Raw genomic sequence first — 20,749 nt, 5'->3', positions numbered from 1 at the left:
TAAGTGTGCTTGGAGATAGTAGTAATCATCAATACACAAGCTTAAAACAAGATCCTATTCACATGGACAGAAGATAAATCTTTTTTTTAAAAAAAAAAACAAGTTTTATTGATTTTACAAACAAACAAACAAGACAAAACATCATTAAACATTAAAAACATAAAACCTCTTTCCATTGTAGATCCTTACAAGGCAGGTAACATATTGCTTTATATCACATACTTATAATTTATCCCATTTCCATATAAACACGTAAATTCCCTTTACCAAATTCCACATTGTTTCTCTTTAATCATTATTCAATCATATTTCCTTTCTGATTTATCTGCTATCCAGTCATCAACTTTATATTTCCCTCTGGCTTGTTTATAATTATTCTCATCTAGTCTTCTTCCGAGATTTTATTATTTAATTCTTAATTAAACACACACACATAAAACACAGACATAAAAAACATAAAGCTTTCTTCAAGAAAGTAACTTGGCCCCAGATTACCTCTTTTTGTATGGACTCAGTTGTATTCACACTTTTCTTATATACCATTACCCATCTTATTTACCATTCTATATCTATTATATAACTCCTCTCCACTTTTGCCTCATCTTAATTCTGTTTTATATATTTAATCTTGCTTTTTTTAAAAAAAAATTTTTTATATCTTTTGTCCATTTCTCCATTTACATCTGTCTCATTTCCAATTTAAGAAAGAATAGTTTCCCCTGGAATCACTAATCGGAGTATGATGCCTTTCTATCATTCCCCTAAGTTAAAATTTAAAATAACACCTAAATCCCAATCAGATTCTGCTTAGAACATTCTACTATTTCAAAAACCAATACTACAATAATAAATCCATAACAATCAACACATTAATCCATTAAACTATAAATTCAAACTAATATTTTAAACATTCCCTTTAGTATTTTATTAAGACTTATTATCATTCATTATTAAACCTTTTAAAGTTATAACTTGATATTTTAGCCTTTTATTAGATCTTAAAAAGTTCTGGTTATCTACTTATAATACAAATACCACTATTACAATACTCATGTGTACTTTGCAGAATCCCCCCCTTTTTTTTAAAAAAACCCCATATATTACCCATTATCCCTGAAAAAAATTTCCTTATCTCCATCTTGTCTTATATCTTTGTAACTTTTTTCCCCCTTTTCCCTTTCCTTCTTAGCCCGCCTAAACTTTTTACCCCCTCCTCTTCAAAACCTCTGCCTTCTTAATTTCACCTTTCTGCATTCCTCTTTCCTTTTGCTTTCTAGCATTCTGTTGTTTTTGCATCTTCTTTTTCTCTTTCATAAATGTTTTTTTATTTCTTAAGTCCTTCCTTTTCGCTCCTCTCTTTCTCCTTTCTTTCTTAGTCACACCTTTTAGTTCATTAAAAATGGCTTCTTCTTCCTCGATTTCTTCCAGCTGTTGTTTAATTTGCTGACACATAGCAAGCGCCATATCTAGGAAACAAAGGGCTTCTCCCATAACATCTTTGCCTTCTTTCTTTGTTTTAGATATTGTTTTTTTAGTTCATCAAGAGATAGAGCCATTTTAAAGTTTCTTCTTCTCTTTCTGTATCCTCTTCTTAAACCAATCAGTTATTTCAAGGCTTAAAACAGTTCCCAAAAGTCCCAAAGTCCCACAGTCATCAAACAGTCCAGGCAGAGTAGAAGCTTCTTATTTTTACAGTTTCTCTTCTAGGGGTGAAGTCAAATTAGGGAAAGAAAATTCTCTTTATCTTCAAGGCATCTCCTCCAGCAAAGTCTTAGAGTAAAAATTTGTTTTCCCAAGCCTCTCCCTTCCCACTTATAACAAAGGAGTTTAGGTTTTACCTTCTACCAAAAGGCTGGTTTCCCTTGTCCATTTGTTAATTCCATAGGGGAGGGAGAGTAACTTCCCCTTTTTGTCACTTTTCTTCGCAGCTGAAAACATCAATCGGGAACAATAGCTTCCAAGTCATTACTTTCCCAGGTGTTAAATATATCCTTAAGGTCCCAATTCGACCAAGAAAAAACTTTCTTTAAAAAAGAAAAAGAAAACTCCTTCTCCCTCCTGCGCATTCTTTATTCAATTGCCGGCTTCTTTATGGTGGCCATAAAAAGACCACCGCTGGAACCGTCTTGAGAAAAGGGGGTTATTGCTGGCTGGGGGGGGGTTGCGTTGCCCCTCACCCCCGTCCGGATCCCCCCTCTCTTCAGCTGCCCCAACAGGGCAGCCTTAGCCTCCAAATCCGTCAGGATCGGAGGCACCAAGGCGGCTAGCACAGCAGGAATCGCAGAGAAGGCGAATCCCTGCTGTCAGCAAAGCCGACAACCGGAAGTGTCAGAAGATAAATCTGTTTGATTGAAATCATCACTCAATTCAAGAAGATAAATCTTGAATTGAGTGATGATTTCAATCAAACAGAGAGGACCAGTCTCCCCCAAAGCAGTCTATAAGCAAACTTCTGCATGGCATCGTTTTCTGCCAATTGATGCCTTCTCACAGATGATATGTCTAGTTTTAATATTTTATTGAGTATAACCAATATTTATATATTTTAATTGGAAGTGAAATATAACAAACATTCATACGACACTTAAAGGAATGAAAACAGCAATCAACAAGATGGAAAAAAAAACTAGGGTCTCTTGGCAAAACTACAATACTAATTTGGATTAGAGGATAAACAGAGCTCATTAAAAATCAGAGTAGAGCATTCAAGTTATCATCCTCTTCTGGCAAGTTTCATGTCACAAAAAACATTCATCTGCAGGTCATCAAAACTGCAGTCTGAGACTGGAACACATTGCTAATCCTGACTGAATTACCATTTACATCTATTATGTCATGGTCTGAAACAGAGGAACACTATTAGTTTTAGACAGTTAATTATCATGTCTCATTGCACATTCAGTTTTTCTTCCTATTTCAAGAGAGGAGAGAATTCACTGGACTTCTTCTTTGCCCATTATGCTTCAGCCTTCAGAATTATCTCCATGAAATGAATAGCAATCCCAAATATTTTTCCATTCAGCTAGAACAGTGATAGTCTACCTGGTACCTACCGCCCACTAGTGGGCCGTTCCAGCTTTCATGGTGGGTGGTACGGGTTTTGTCCCCTATATAAATCACCATTACTGTGGAACCAGTGGGCTGTTAGAGGAAATTTTTACTACTAACAGAGATACAAAAGTGGGCGGTAGGTATAAAAAGGTTGACTACCCCTGAGCTAGAATGTTATAATTGGTTTCTCAAAATACTCTGCTTAAAACTCTTTTCAATCTCTTGTTAAGGTTTTATTCCCAGTGAAAGCAATCTTTCCTTTTTCTGCTTCTTGTCATAGTGTTTAAGATTATATTTCTAATTTCATTTTGGGTTATTATTGTGATAGAACTGAAGATGCAATGAGTGTTTTTTCCCCTGACATGCATCATTTTATGCTTTGAAAGTAGGTAAGGGAAAATATATGTTACTTACTTGAACATTTTTGATCTGTATCATTAGCCCAAATAGTTCTGGGTAACATTTATAGCCCAAGTAAAATGACAGTCCCTGATCTTAAGATGGCATTTTAAGAAACACAGTATTCAAAGAAAAAAAGGAATGAAGAGAAGACAGAAAAAAGGCTTGGATACTAATTGTTACATTTAAGAGTTTTAATTTTACATTTTGACAAGAAAGTCAAAAGTAGACTCTTCTACTCTTTATCTGTAAAGGAATGAGGAATGGCTTTGAAGAACAGCAGGAAGGACTGCCAGTAGTGCAATGATCAGATAAGCCAGGCTCCAGCCAAGAGCAAGAAACTAATTTGGAAGAACATCTCAGACAAGCGCTTCTCTAGCTTTCATGAAAGTGAAGCAAAGAGAAAGCACATTCAGTCTTACAAGATTCTATTTTTAATTTGATTTATTTATTTGTATCCCACCTTTATTATTTTTACAAATAACTCAAGACAGCAAACATCTTCCCACAACAGCAACCCTTGTTGTTGTGGGAATATGTTCACGGTCTTCAGTTATTTGTAACTTAAATAATGTGGTGAGGTGATTTGGGCTGAAGGAGAGTAACCCAGCTGGCTTTCATGGCTCAGGTGGGAATTCACTATAGCTATACTAATGGAAGTGGTCCTGACCTATATGGCATTGGTTTCTTAAGCTGGACCACCTTGTAAGGTTGATGCTACTTGTAATGTTATATGGAACTGAGGAGACCAAGCAATGAGCTGCTGCCTAGGAAATGGTCAGATAAGAGGGAAAGAGCAAAAGGCTCAGGAGGGACTCTTCCTAAGTTATTGGGCTCTAGAGGTGAGAGTGGGAGAACTGTACTTTCCAAACTTGCAAGATTCTATGTATGTAGTTTTACAATAACATAGAAAGATTATCTGGATGTATTTCCTTCTGACCTACCTGGTAAGGAAGACCCTATCTCACTTTCAAGGTAGTTGAAAATAATTTGGCAATGTTTCTAAACTTGTTTTAATGCTGCTGCTGAAGACTGTTTCGTAGCTACAGTTGATCTAGAATACAGTGCCTTATGAAGTGCCTGGTATGTTGAGATATGCTAATATGATATTGTAGCTTTATGAGCTGTACTGCCTGCTAATGAGCTTCTGGATACAATTCAGGTTGCTGGTTATCACTTATAAAGCCGGTCATAGCATAGGACCTTGTCATTTGAGAGAGTGCCATTTTTTAAAAATGTTTTTGCCTGTCTGGTAAGATTGAAAAGAATAGATGTGGCCTAAATTCCCTTGATTAAACAATGTCATCTATAGAGACTTAGGAAGCATAAATTCTCTGTCATAGTACCTGCCTTCTGCAAATAGTAATCCATAAGTCTTACATTTATTGAAATTCTGAAAATCCCTGAAGATTTGTCTATTCTTGCAAGCCTTAGTGTAAAGGGGATCCCAAGTGCCTTTAGATTTTTCTTTTATTTGGGGGTTATTGTACATTATCCCACACATTATCTTAGCACATTATCTTCTGAATGCGCACGATCAGTTTCTCTGGGGTTTTTAATTTGTTTTGTTTTTATTTTAAATATGTTTTGCCCAGGTAGTTTGAGCCTATCAGTTGTATACATACATGCATACAAGCAATAGGTATCCACCATTCTGAAATCTCCTTAGCTATACTTGGTTTTTTTGCCTAAATAATTCCCTTGAAATGTAATACAGATGGAGGTGTTCAAGAAGACTGCAGATTGCTAGAGAAATTACAACAAAACACAAAAAACACAAATATGCAGATATTTTTAAAATATTTTTATAATTAACATAAACAAAGGAATTTAATATTCCAAATTTGAGAATTTCACTAAATACCCTTTTCTTCTGAGAAAAAAGTGTGTATGTGTGTATGTATGTGTGCATGCATATGAATGTATACACACCATACATACATACATACTACACAGCATGCATACATACATGTGTATATGTATATGTATATGTGTGTATATGTGTGTGTGTATACGTGTGTGTGTATGTATGTTTATACACACACACACACCACACACACCAGATTTGTTTAGAATGTTTGAAATGTTTTAAACTTTTAATAAGGAAGCTGGAATAGCTGTTCCTTTACTCGACTCCATAACCTTATAAAACAGTCATTTCATCAGCTTGAATGCTATTTGATATTTAAAAATATCATATTTTAAACATTTTAAAGGTAATTTATTATATGATTACTATTATATGATTTAAAAATAATAAAACAACAATGTAAGTATGTTACAGGCATGTTTTTCGATATCATTTTTGTACTACAGGAAATATAGATTTCATGGATTCAGAGTTAAATTTTGTTCCCTTTTAAACAAGTTTCAAACAGACTTAAATATAGTTATATTGTTAATACCACTGCACATTTTTGATGATTGCTTGACCACTGTTATTTTTATGCTTTTCAAGTTCTAATGTTATTTCTGAATACTAAGAGATAGAAAATATTTTCACTAGTTATTACACATTAACAGAAATAGATTTTAACACTTACAGGGTAGTCAGTAGTAGTTTCTGCATAGAGTTACACAGTGTGGGATTTTATGGCTTCATAAATATGCATAATTCATTACCATGTATTTATTCAACATTAGTACAAGAGTCCCCTTTTGATTTTAAATTAATATATCTAGTTTAGGTATCTGCCTTATTAATTATCTTTCATTTATGAGAAAGCTAACAATAGCAACATCTATTCACAAAATGCATTTAATGTAACATGAGAAGGTTCCTGTGATTAAATACAAATTAGTTCACACATTTATTTTCCTCTTGAATACATCCTGCAATTCTATCTTAATAATGGTAATGAAGGTACCATCCATCCTTTTATCTATCTTCTTATCTTTACTACCCACTTTTTTACTCCACTCAAGCTCAGATTCAGATATCTGAGCACAAGTAAGGAAATAGATTGGGGTGTCCAACTCACGGCAACACGGTGGAGTCATATGAAATATACGATTTCCCCGTTTGCTAAACCAGGCGGAGGCGGGGCCAGCACATGACACACGCCGCAAGTTTGACACCCCTGAAATAGATACTTCTTTTTGTTTACTTCCAAGCAAGCATTGGGAAGTGTTAATGATTCTAGTGAAAAAAGATGATAGATTCCAATAGAAGAGGAATATAAAATTTAACTCTATATCCCCTGTTATGGTCTTGATTAAAACCATATGTTCCTTATCTGAATGTTGCATTAATGAGTGGGAGAAATTGATATTTCAAATACAAGCAATTGGGAATGCAGGAGGAAGGGCCAGGATATATTTGTACTGTTTCCTGATTGGATCCCTACAAGTGTGTATGTGTGTGCATTTTGATCATAATTGGCATGGTTAATATAGTAAAATCAGTTTTGAATAATCTTATAAAAATCCACATATGCTTCCAGGTAATACTTGTACCTTTTTAAAAAATCTAACTCAGTTTACAACGTTTTTCACTTAAAAAAAAAAAATCTTTTCAGGCAAGCAAGGCACATATATAGACAAGGTTAAGCTTAAGTGTGACAGTTGCATTTAAAAATGTGTTCTGCCAAAATAGCCTTGAGGCAAGCAGGCAGGCAGGCATGTGGGGGCAGAGAGGGGGAGGGAGGGAGGGAGGGAGAGAGAGAGAAAGACCTATTGCTCCAAATACTGTATCTACTAAATTAAGAAAATTCTTATTCTGGATATTGTTTTGTTCATGGTTTCCTCCGAAAATATATATGCTTAAACAGCTGTTTATGTGTATCTGAGCCATTTAAATAAATGAAGTACTACTCATATTTAACAGGAAACCAACATCAGATCGGTATCTTATACCTGGGAAACTTTGGTTCTTTGAAACATGTCTGAACTATAATCTTCTTCAAATATTCATCAGGAAAAAATGATGGGAATATTTTTTTTTTTGACCCCATGTCAAAATTTCTCCTTTGGCAGAAATACGTAGTTTATAATGAGGATGTAATTAGCTGGATCTAATCCTGTGGAAAATTGTAATTAGGTTCAGATAACAAAGAGGAGCGGAAAGGGAGAAGAATGAGGGGGAAGATGCTGCTACCAATAGCTTAGTTTCAGCTATTGAACCAATGAGTTCAAAAGGAATGTTTTTAAATAAACAAAAAGCAACATGGATTTAATTATTGCAATGGATTCTTTATGACCAAAATATACCTTTTTAAGTAATGGAAAAGTCACAAGAGCCCAGGACGCATCTAAATGTCCTTATTGTTGAGACTAAAATCTTTTGTCAAAAATTGGTGTTAGCACTAGTTATAGGCATCCAAAACCACTTCCAAAAATAGATTTGTTTTTCAAGACTCAAGCAGGGAAGAAAAGAGTTTTTCCTTCCAATCATGCTCTAATCCCATAATTATAACTTCCCTGGAAGCTTCAATTTGGTTTTTTTTAAGGATAATGAGGTCAAATGCAAAGAAGCATTAAGTGTCGGGTATAGTTATCCCCAAACATACAATTCGAGCACAGGTATTTATAACAGTCTTCTTCAATTACACACTGACAATATATGAAGTCATGACTTAAATGGTGTAAAAAGAAAAAAAATCACCATCATAGGAAACTTGTCACTCCTCTGGCATCTAACAGGGTAGACATAAAATAGGTCATAATGTGTCAGTCTCTTCAGAAGACCAAGTCTTGCGGCATCTTCTTGATGCATTTATTATTTACATTTATGAATTGTATAAATTGTTCTACGGTTTTTTTCAATCCGCAACAGATATGCCATAACAAATTTGTCATCCCCCGTAATTTTTAGCTGTAAGCAATTCATTCATATTAAATTCATATTAGGAATTCAGGACTGATAATTATTCTAGCATCTACACTGAAATTGCCGGATACAATTCTGTAGATGAACAGCTCAGGATTGTCTACAACAATGGTTCTCAACCTTTTCTTTACCATGGACCTCCTTTAAATATCTTTTGTGACCACAGACTATGGCTATGGATCCCCAAGACTCAAGATTTAAATCATACCATTTTTTTAAGGCCTCACAGTCCATGGACCACAGGTTGAAAACCACTGTTCTACAATATCTTCTAATTATTCATCTGGCTAAGCGTACAGCACCTTTTTATGCTTTCAAATCAATATTCCTTCCCTTTTTTGAAATTTTCTTGAAAACATTTTTTTTAGGTCAAATTGCCCTTGCCTTTTTTTTTTTTTTTTTTTTTGCAGCTGAGAGAGAATCCTGTCCCAAAATCACCCAGCTGGTTTCTGCCTAAGGCAAGACTAGAATTCATGATCTCCCATTTTCTAGTCCTGTATTTTTAACCACTATACCACTATATTGGCTCTCATTCCTATAGCTTAACCACTAATTTTTCATTCACTTACCCTTGCAGCAAAAATACATTTTTACAAATAAATTTATAATACCTGGCTTACAAAGTTTTTTTTTGCAGCTGACTACATACAGTGAAAATTATAGTTTCACCTACCATTCTGCTATAGTATAGATTTAATCAAATTTAGTATTTTAAAACACATTATTCTATCTTCCTTTTCTACATATTAGCCTAAAATATATACTGTAGATTTTAATCAAACTTAAATCTTTATAAATCCAAGGAAATGACAGATGCAATATAGAACCAGATAAAATTTATATTCTAAAAAAAACAAAATAAGCAACACTAGCAAAACAACCCTACTGTGTAAGACAAGCTTATGGTTCTACATATGAAGATGGGGACTTGTCCCATAAGCTTCAGATAAATGATGAAAGTAGCATTATTTGCAAGTGTAAGAAACAGTGAACAAAAAATATAATATTTTGAAGTGCAACAAATCAATAAACAACATTTTTCAAAAGAAGTAGGCAAAATTTTTAAGTAGCAATATAATATATATCATACTGAAAATGAAACACGGGTCTTTTACATTTAAATGAATTAAAAGGAGTGGAACATTTTGTTCAGAGTATTAGGGCAAAAAAAAAAAAACCCAAACCATTGTAATTACTATTTAATTATCAAAGAACAAAATAGGCTAATTCACATATAAAGAAAAACTAGAAAGACAGCAAATTACCCAGATAATACCCAGATAACCTCAACATACGTTTTGTCTACTGTTTCAGTTGGAAAAGCCATTCCTAATTTAGTGTATTATAGATGCATCACCATCCTGAACTAATTCACTGAAGGATGAAAGTCTCTTTACTGACTACATTAGTTCAGTGCAACTTGGTAGATCTTTAAAAAAAAAAATTATTCTTTAAAAACAAAAAATACAAAAATCTCATTTCCATTAACAGTTATTGTGTCATTGTATATACATGTTTCTTATTTTGTGACTATACATTATTTGTATCCTTATCCTTCACCCATTCGTACCACCTCTCCCATGTCGCATAGTATTTCTATCCTCTCTGCCTTTCAGTTCCATAGTGAATTTATCTAGTTCAGCACAGTCCATTATTTTTTGAATCAAAACTTCATCTGGTGGTATTTTATCATTCTTCCAATTTTGTGCTAACGTGATTCTTGCTGCAGTTAAGATGTGTACAATAAGGTATCTTTTATCTTTACTCAAATTCCCCTTGATCATACCTAATAAAAATGTTTTGGGTTCCAAATTCAATTTATATTTTGTAATCTCAAAAAGCCATCTCTGTATTTTCTTTCAGTATTTTTTGACCTATATACATTGCTACCACATATGGAAAAAACAACTTGATAGATTTTGGGGGCTTCCATGTCTAAGGCTGAGAAAGACTGTCCCAAATCAGCCAGTTGGTTTCCATGGCTATGGGGGGATTACAATCTGAGTATACCTGCACTTACTGCAGCACCCTAACCACAACAATACTCTGGCTCTCACCCTAAAGAGGTAAGGAATTCCCTAATATGGCCTAAATCTTCTGGTAGTCTAAGGAATATGGAAGGACAGAAATTTGAAGAAAGATATAGGAAAATACTGACAAATAGTATACATTTTAAATCTGTCAATATCGTTTATTTTATATATCTCCCTAGTAGATGGATTGTGAACAACTGAATGGTTTCCAAAGGTGATCTCAAGATAGAGATCCTAGCTTGAATAGAATAGGAAAAAAGAGATTTACTGATGTTAGTGTAATATTTTATGCAAAGAAATAGTGAGATGAGTATGTATGTGACAAATATGTGACAGATAGGATTGTTTTTCTCTTGCTAAAAAATTGCTATTTTCCAGGTAGTTTTCTTACCGTTAAAGCAAGAAGTTTCCCATATGTGAGATGAGCTGGAATGTGATCAGTTTTAGAGTGCAGTGATTCCACATACCAATGTTCTGCTTCAGAGAATCTGCTAAGTCTCATGTAGGCCTCTCCTACAAAGCAGAATAGGAAACTATAAAATATATTAATAGAACATACAACTGATAAAAGCAATTTATGTATTTTACATATTAATATATAAATACATATATGTGTGTTTATAAAATAAAATACAAATTAATTTATATTTATAATTTATGTGGCATATGTAATATTACATAGTAGTATATTATTATTTTATTATTATGTAGTGGAATGTTACCAACAGAATATGTATGATATTACTATAATATATAAACATCTCACATAAATATCTCTTAAAAACCTTGAGTCAACTTGCCATAAAACAAATATAGATTAAGAATTTTTAAGATTAAGATTTTTATCATTGACTTCTTTAAATATAAATTGTATGTCTGGAGAAAATTCCCAATAGATGTTTGTGGATGCTTATCTTTGAAACATAAGACTGGATAACAACAATAAAACTGGATTTTCCAAGAAGCTTAATATGGATGGAAATTGCATTAGTGATAACATGAGTCAAGAGAGTCTTATAATTTCTCGGAGACTAATCAGCCTGGCTTGCTCTAACTGTCAGGAGCAAAACTACCACAAAACAGCTGTGTTAAGTTAGATGAACATTCACATGTTTAAAATTTCACACTTCATCCCATAAAAATGCCTACAATATCCAGAAGGATCAATATGAAAGAACTCCTACTGTTTTCAAATATGATTAATAGTTGAAATGTTTCCAATTAGTAACAGATAAAACCTTATACTTTAAAAGATTTATTTATTTATTGTACTTAATTCAGATATACTGTCATTATTCTATTACTTTGTGCTTAATTACTTTTCTCATAAGTAAAGACAAAAACGAAGTCTAAACCAGATGATCTCTGTGTGAAGAACATTTCTTGCATAAGCTTTCTTCAGTAAAGTTTTCCAGGAAAATCAAGACTTGGGAAAATCATCATGAATCAAGGAAACAAAATAGATGGTAACTTCCTAATCAGCAATTGCTGTACTAAAAAAATGTTAGTTTATACAATTCTTTATGGTATTTCAGTCTACTCAGTTCTATCATGCTTTGACTCGAGAAAAACTCACAAAGTTTAATTTTTATTAGCAATATAATATAGAGGAATATTATATTGATTGATAACTAATTTTGGCATTTTCTATAACCATGTTGGCGAATCTATGCCATGCGTGCCGGAAGTGGCACACAGAGCCATTTCCCTCGGCACGTGAAACATCACCTGGAAGAGATCCACTGTGCATGCGCGTGCCTCTGTCTGAAAGCTTATTGTCGGGTATCTGGCATGCATGTGCAGGGGGCGGAGGGATGTGTGTGGCAGACATGCACACATGTGCAGGGATGCGCTGCGCATGAGGGGGAATCACGTGCACATGCGCATATGTGAGAGGGGGAATCACACGTGCATGTGCAGAGACACGTGGCGCACAAGGGGGAAATGCATGCGCAGATGTGCAGCACATGAGGGAGGTCATGCACACATGTGCAGGGCACGTGGGGAGGCCAGCACACATTGCCTTCTGGGTGCTGGCACACAAGCGCGTGCAATTATTGACACGGGAGCTGAAAAAGATTAGCCACCACTGTTCTATAAGAAAGAAGATTTCAATTCTCTAAAAAAATACAAAAGCAAGATGACTAGTAGCCAGAATTTCTTTTTCCCTTTTGTACCATAGGATTTTTATTCATCTGTTCAATAGGTTCAACCTCTGTTAGTGAGAAATTATTTCAATTATTGGATATATTAGGTGAATTCAATTCAAATGTAAAAAAAAAAAACCCTTAACAATAAGAGCAGTATGAACGTGAAACCAGTTGCTAATAGGCATGGTCTTTCCTTTATTGGATATATTTAAGGAGAAACTAAAGTATCCAGGAAGGGATATGGTGGCTCAGTGGCTAAGACGCTGAGTTTGTCGATCAGAAAAGTTGGCAGTTTGGCAGTTCGAATCCCTAGTACCGCATAATGGAGTGAGCTTCCGTTACTTGTCCCAGCTTCTGCCAAGCCAGCAGTTTGAAACCATGCAAAAATGCAAGTAGAAAAATAGGGACCACTTTGGTGGGAAAGTAACATTGTTTTGTGTGCCATTCGCGTTTAGTTGTATCAGCCACATGACCACGGAGACGTCTTCAGACAGCGCTGGCTCTTCAGCTTTGTAACAGAAATGAGCACCAACCCCTAAAGCAGGAAATGTCTAGCACATTTGTGCAAGGGGAACTTTCACCTTTTATAGGACTTTTGGGAGCTTGTTCTTTTTTTTGTCCTTTGCTTATGTAAAAACCTATTCCACAGGCATAATTGGTTAGTGTTGGATCCTTGTTGGAATTACAGTGTAGGTACATAAATTCTCTACAGGAGTAATTGTCATCCATTGATTAATAACCCTAACCATTTTGTGGGGAATGAAGTGTGAGACAGCCAAAATATGTGGACATAATCAATTGGTACATGAAACTTACTGACGAGCAAAAAGTTTTTGGCTAGCCAAAACAAGAAGTTTTATTTTCACATTAAACAGGAAGTTGGGCTTGGTGCCGAAATGGCTGTCCAATAAAATTTGCATACATTTATATGTCACAAAATCTTCATTAATGTGTGATTCTTATAGCCATTATGATAATTCAAAGAGAAAGCTTTGTTTAAAAAAAAACTATTAACCCATTTAAAATTTAAATGAAGATTTTCAACATGCTGGATTATTTGTACAATTATTTGGATAAAATGGACTGGGAGGGAAGGGGGAGGGTAGGGAGTAGGCTGAGGGAGGGAAGGAGAGAGAGAGAGTGGGAGAGAGGAAGGGAGAGAGGGAGGGAGAGAAAGAGAGAAGATGGCACAATTGAGTCTGGGTTACTGCAATTCTCTTTGGCCATGTGAGTTTGGAATTATTGTAGTCTTAGCACCAAGGTGTAAAAGACATGTTTTAGCCTATGTGAATTAGTAAGTCTTTAACCAGCTATAAATTAGTTTTTAAAAGCCATTCTTAGTGCCCATATTGTGGCTATGAAACAATTGTTTGAAAATATTTGGCAAACCTTATCTGTTTTTAGAATCTGGATTATATTTGGATAATAATGTATTATTTTAAATTTGTTTTTCCTTGTTCACAGCACTTTATGAATATATAGAGAAAAGCTACACAGACTTTTTTATTCATTAATTGTTCTCATTTATACATTTGAAGCTGTCTATGGTGATATGGGGTAAGCTACAAATGTAAAGCTTGAAGATTTAATCAGAGCCAAAAACATAATAAATGAAATTCTTTGGTAAATGCCCAATATTGGCAGAAATACAAAATTATGTGCAAGAAAATTAACACAAATATTTTTAGATGTTTGCTTAGACTCACCCATCATATTATATAAACTCTGTGGTGCAAACTGTCTTGGCATTTTCTGTATCGCCTCTTTGTAAACTATAAGGGCATCCTATGACAAAGTTGAGAAACATGTCATTACAACATCAAATTCAGAAGCATAAATGTAATATAAAATAATGAAAATGCCTTTGTTAATTGTAACAGGAAATAGGCATTTAATAGTTAATATTACATATTTAATAATGTATAATGATGAATCTCATGACATCTTGATTTCTGTATAAGCATATGCATAAAAATGTATTAGTCTCTAAGGTGGTACCAAACTGCAGTTTGTGCTGCAAAACATTAACATGGAAAATTTCAATCTACATAAAAATTATACAGTTGAGATGAATCTTCTCAAAGTAAAACAGAACAATTTTCAATATTCAGACTTGCCCAGTTAAGGATGGGAAAAGAAAACAAAATTAATCACAATGATACTTTTCCACCTGCCAATAATAATACTGTTACTACTTTGCATAAAGTTACACTGGTCATATTCTAGGTTTAAGATTTAAAAGCCTTCTAGATTTAAGAGAAAACACATATATGTCAGGTCAAACTACTGTCATTTTTTATCATTATCTATTCTTAAAATGAAGCTATACATTACTTGAAGCTGTCAAATTGTACACTTTGTTGTATGTTTCTACTGTATGAATGATGGACTGAGCAATTTGATTTATACAGCTGCCCATCTCACACAGATGACTCTGGTGGCTTAATGATGTTGGTATTATACCCTAAATACATAAGAACTTTCTTTTTGTTTCACTAGAGGAAAAAAGTACATTAAACCATATCAGAAAATGCCATTATTTTCATGTCCATACAGTATATCATTTCCAAAAGGATAACTGCTAATGAATAAATTACTATTGCAGCATATACTATAATATCTATGTTTTCCTAGTAAACTAGTTCATAAGTATAGCTGCTACCATCTCACTAGTACTCGACTCTATCAGTCATCATACTGAGTAATAACCTAGAAAAAGACATAAATTGTTAGATTCTAAATGTATTAAGAAAAACTTGTCAGAACTCATGTTTTCTTTACTGTCTAAAATATAAGATGTAGATACTATGTTTGACACTGTGATTCAATCTTTAATACCAATAGTTCTAGGTACCTTGGTTGAAATCCCAAAGTATCTGGAGCACTACTTGAACAGTATTGGCATTGACAAAATCACCATGAATCAATTGCAAAAGGCAGCTTTAATTGGAGCAGTTTACATCCTGAGATGATACCTTTAACACTATCTAACAATAACACCTGCCTACTGCAGATCCTTGGGAAGGAATTGATAAGTGGATTTTTAATTCAGTCTAAACATCTGGCTGACTGTATGAAGGAACCATGATAATAATTTATTCAATTTATATACTACCCAACTCCCAGACAGCCAATAGCTAATTCTAATGTAGAAGTAGAGGCTGCTAAAAAACAACACAATTATATTAAGGTTATAAGATGGCTGCTATGTTTTTGTAAAATTTTACCTCATATTGTCCTTGTTCATGGTAAAGTTTCCCTAGGTTATAAAGGCAGCTGGTAACAGAACTCTTATGAGCATGAGGATCTTTTAGGTTTTCATCAGGAATCTCTGAACACTTCAAAAATGTCTTCTTGGCATCCTCAGCCTTGCCTTGATTCATTAAGATGATGCCAGTATTTAAATAAGCAGCTGAAAAAAAGAAAGAGAAATGTAGCTATTGTACATTCATACACACTCTTTTTATATTTGAAGTTATTTAAAACCAGAAAAATAGATAATTATAGGTTGACAGTTGCTTCAAATCTAGATTGGTCCAGATTCATTTTTTAAGCTTGCTATAATTGAATTATCTTTCATTAAAGTCATAGATTATCCATACCAATTCTACAGCAATTCAAGACTTTCTTTATAAGATATTGATGTCTTTAATAACTGCCATAGGAAACAGATTGCTAATTAAAGAAAAAATGAGTTCCATCACAACAAAACATTAAAACTGGAATTTCATTAGAATTAATTGAATTGTCAGCCAAGGTGATTTCCTCTTTAATGGTTCTTCAGAAGTTTTGTCATAATCATAAAAAGAGGTAAAATACCCCAATTCATTAGATTTGAGAGTTGGTAATTTCAGTAGAAACAATGACTGCTGAACAAGGTAATCTTATGGAAATTTAATCCTTTTGGATCTAGGAAGATGGCAGAGTAACTAAAATTGCTTTATTGCTTGTATGTATCATCTTCAGCTTTCTCTAGAGAAGGAAATGTTAGACACTCTCATCAATTTACATTTATACTTGAACAAGTACCAATTAAAGTTGGTTAAGTACTATATTGATGTTTCAGAAGTCACAGGCTTTAATTTTTCAAAGAGAATTTTGAGAGATTCCTCATTCACTCACAGGACTTTCACATATTAGAAGATTCCACATGCAAGCATATATACAAGGGATTAACATGATATGTAGCATGAATGTTCTATTTCTCTACACCAGGGCTGTCAAACTCGTGGCCCATAGGCCGGATGCATCATGTGCTGGCCACATCCATAACCGGTTTAGCGAAGGGGAAAAAAGTCATGATACATCAGGTGACAATGCTGTGAAAGAATAAGTTTGACACCTCTGCTCTACACCTATAATCTAATATCCTGATTTAGCTACTGATCTTCTTACTAAAAGGTTGGTAATCACATAAAGTAAATAACAGAAGTCTTTTACCAGACTTACTTGAAGTGGCCCAGAACCCTGAACTGCTTCTTGAATATGTGACCTCTCTATCAAACAGCTCACTTTCCTTACTGCCATAAATTTGAGCATATTTCAGCTTCTTTCATCTCAAATCCAAATTAAACATGTTACTCTGGAAACATATGTTTGCCTAACAATAAAATAAATAGTACCAAGCCCTTGGATTTACATTCAAGATCAACTATTTTACTATAGTACAGCATCTTTACATTACAGTAAGGATGGTCCAGGTGTTATTAAATATATTGGAACCATGCAGAAACATCTGCTCACATTTAACAGAATTAAAACTTATAGATTTTCTTTGTAATAGTTTTATTTATAATACAACACAAATGAGAAGGAACAGTGTATTAAATATAACAAGCATGCAACTTTACTTACAGGCTAAAGTAGGTCTGCTTCCAATTGCCAATTTATAATAATGCAGTGCTTCTGAAAACCTGTTGTTCTCCTGCAATAATAATCCCCTGCGTTTAGCAAAGAAAAGGAGAAGACAAGAAAGTTGCTGAGAATAAAATTATGAAAAATGAAATATCAAGAATCATATTTACAGACAATGTACTTGAGAAAGAAAGAAACATTTCTAAGATTTTGCCATTATATTTTTAAAATAACAAGGATCATTTTGAAAGAAAGAAAAATTAAAAAGAATCATTTTTGTCCTCCAAAAGTAGTTAAGTTATGCTATTGTAGAGTTCTACTTCCTTGAAAAGGGTTGAGAAAGTGTTTGTCAAGTGAAAAAAAAGGAATTATACAAATTTCACTATATTTTATTAAAACAGCTGCCTTGTCAGTTAGAAAAGAGAAACTGACACAATGTGCATATGATATAGAATGGAATAGATCAGAGTTATTATCACCCTTTATGAGCTTGGTAAAAGAGGCCAACATTCTTATAAACAACTAATTTTCCAAAATTATTATTCAGCTAGAGCTTTGAAATCTCTTTAAAGGGTTATAATTTGAAATTTGAAAATCTATTTGCATTCCAAGAGGAGTAATTAAAATACATCCAATAAAGCAGATTACAATATATATTTATTTTAAAAAGAAAAGTGTAAGATCAGGCTGAAGCAATCAATAATAGGAAGAGAGTATCAAATGGCTTCCATAAATTGTAGCTATAGTATTGCTCAAATATTGCAATGTTCTTCAAAGAAGACTGGTCATCCCATCGTCAGAGAAGAACCAGGTTTTCTAACAGTAAGTAGTATAAAATCTGCTCACCATTGTGTATAAAGTATATATACAATGTATAAACCAGAGATCATTCTCAACTTACAACCATTCATTTAGTGCTCATTCAAAGTTACATAGATGCTAAAAAAGTTGCTTATGACAAGTTCTTGCACATACAACATCTGCAGCATCTCTTCAGTCAAAATTCAGGAGCTTGACAACTGGCATGTATTTATATCAATTACGGTACCCCTGGGTCACAGGATTGCCATTTGCAATCTCCTAAGCCAGCTTCCCACAAGCAAAATCAAGAACAGAAGTTGGATTTACTAAATGATGCAATTCACTTAATAATTGTAGTGATTGTGATAAAAAGGTCATAGAAGGAGGCATGACTTATTTAGCAACCACTTCATTTAGCAATGGAAGTTCTAGTTCCAATTGTAGTTGTAAATTGAAGACTACCTGTAATGTATTTTATTATTCAGATGTGATTTTCATGAGGGAGAACAACTGTATGGGTAAGATATCAATCCCAAGCCAGGCTGAAAAATATACTGTGTGGGGCATGTGAAATGTTAAAAAAAAACCCACTAGGAATAAACCCCAAAGGCAGGGAGATTGCACTGATTGGTTCTATCAGATTAGAAGTTGTGGTTCCAAATATTATGCTTTGTTTTGGCTAGCCCTCTTCTCCTATATGCTGATGTTGTGTCTATTATGTCTGTAACTTATGGGTATGTACCATATCATTCTATTGCTCCAGGGAACTCCTTGAAAATAATTATATTTATAACTCTTTGTCATTCTATTGCACCAGAGAACTCCTTGAAAATAATTATTCTAAAACAATGTTTTAGTACTTTCAAGAAAGTGCTTTAAGTTTGCAGCAATCTGGTAGATCAACAGACAACTTATTAAGCAACTTAAACTTTCAAATATCTATGTTTATTTTCTTTTTTTTCCCAAAAATTTTATTGATTTTTAAAAAACAGACATAAACAAACAAAACACAAAACATGAAAACATAAAACATCTTTTTTGAAAGCAGCTTGATCCCGGATTACATCTTTTCGTACAGACACAAATTCAAGTTCATGCTCATTTTTATATACCGTTCCATATCTTATTACCATTCTACATTTTCTATATAGCTTCTCCCCTCTTTTAATTCTCTTAATTCTATTTTATTTATTTCACCTCAATTTAAATCATTATACTTATATCCTTTGTCTGTCCTGTTTCAGCTGACTATTATCTTTTCTCATTAAAACAAAATTTCTCCTGTAATCACTGATTGGAGTATGATGCCTTTGTATCTTTCCCCTAAATTTATAACACTTAATATAATACATAACTTTCATTCAGATTCTGCTTAGTACATTCTAAAGCTACACATTATATTTTAAGAAAAAAATAAATTGTAGATATATAATATAATCAAAACAACAATCCATGCCAGTTCAACTCTATCATTAAAATTAATATTCATTTAAATCTTAAACATTTTACACATTATTTTTCAAATAAGTATCATGCTTCTATGGGAACACTTATAAATTTTGTATAGTTACTTCCCCCCCCATTTCACTTATATTTTAAAACATTGTGTAATTAAAATGTTCCCATTTCTTCCTAATTCAATTCTCTCATTTATTTCAATTCATTTATTTTGTTCAAAAAAGTTTCATTAAATTGTGTTAAGTATTTTATCCCATTTTTTAATCATATATTGTTCCAATTTTCTAACATTATTTCTAATACAAGTATAACAATACAATCTTATGTACCTTTGCAGAATCTCATTTTCAGTTATATTTTTACCCATTATCTCGAAATAAGTCCTGTTTCTTTACATCTTGCTCCAAATCTTTGTAACTTCTCTTCCCTTCCTTCCTCCCTTGTTTCTTCACTCTAACTTTTTTACCCCCTTGTCTCTCCACCTCTATTTCCCTCTTCTGTGTTCCCCTTTTCTGTTGCTTTCTGACATTATATCCACTTTTCACCTTATTTTTCCCATTTTTGGTTGTTTTTTTAGGTCTTAAATTCTCCATTCTCTTCCCACCTTTCCCACCTTGGCTTCCCCCAATTTCTTCCCTGTGTTTCTCTAGATACCCTCCTGTCTTGTTCCTCTTCTTTACATTTTTTTGAATTCCATTTTTCAGTTCATCCACAAGTGATGCCATTGTAAAAAAAATTTAAACAACCACCCAATTGTTTTTAACCATTCAAATATAATTTCCATAAGTCCCAAAGTCACCAAACAATCCAAATACACACAAGCTGTTTCATTTAACACTTTCTTCTTTTTTCACTATCTCTTCCTGGGGTTACTTCCTGGTTAGTTACAGAGTTCCAGTTAAAATGTATCTTTTACAAGTCTTGTTACGATTTAACTTTAGATTCTTTTAAATTCCAAGCAGTCTCCTCCAGCCAAATCTTGCTCTTATTCTTTTCCTCTTCCTTCCCGTTTACAGCAAAAAAAGAGAAGTTTTTTAAGTGTTCAGAAATCTTTATTGTCCCCTTGGCATTTAATCCAGTTTAATTACCTGATGGTGCCAAAGCGGATTTTTCCGATTTCTCATTCATCTGCTGTCAACATAAGGAAGGAGAGTGAGAAAAAAAACTTTCCCTTT

At 33.5% G+C, this 20,749-nt stretch overlaps 1 protein-coding gene across 2 annotated transcripts in view; it reads right to left on the bottom strand.

Annotated features, from left to right (window-relative positions):
* TMTC2 (transmembrane O-mannosyltransferase targeting cadherins 2) overlaps positions 1-20,749 on the bottom strand; it is a 187,562-nt gene that overhangs the window by 31,487 nt on the left and 135,326 nt on the right. For both annotated transcript variants that reach the window (XM_026699094.2, XM_087934516.1), the window contains 4 exons: positions 17,316-17,401; positions 15,689-15,873; positions 14,168-14,246; positions 10,703-10,824 (listed from right to left, as the gene is read on the bottom strand). In XM_026699094.2, coding sequence (XP_026554879.2) covers positions 10,703-10,824; positions 14,168-14,246; positions 15,689-15,873; positions 17,316-17,401 — 472 coding nt within the window. The remainder of the gene's footprint in view (positions 1-10,702; positions 10,825-14,167; positions 14,247-15,688; positions 15,874-17,315; positions 17,402-20,749) is intronic.

Source organism: Pseudonaja textilis, chromosome 5 (assembly GCF_049901715.1).
Source record: "Pseudonaja textilis isolate UNSWEBS1 chromosome 5, rPseTex1.2, whole genome shotgun sequence".
Classification (NCBI taxonomy): Eukaryota; Metazoa; Chordata; class Lepidosauria; order Squamata; family Elapidae; genus Pseudonaja; species Pseudonaja textilis.
This window is presented reverse-complemented; position numbering and strand designations above follow the sequence as displayed.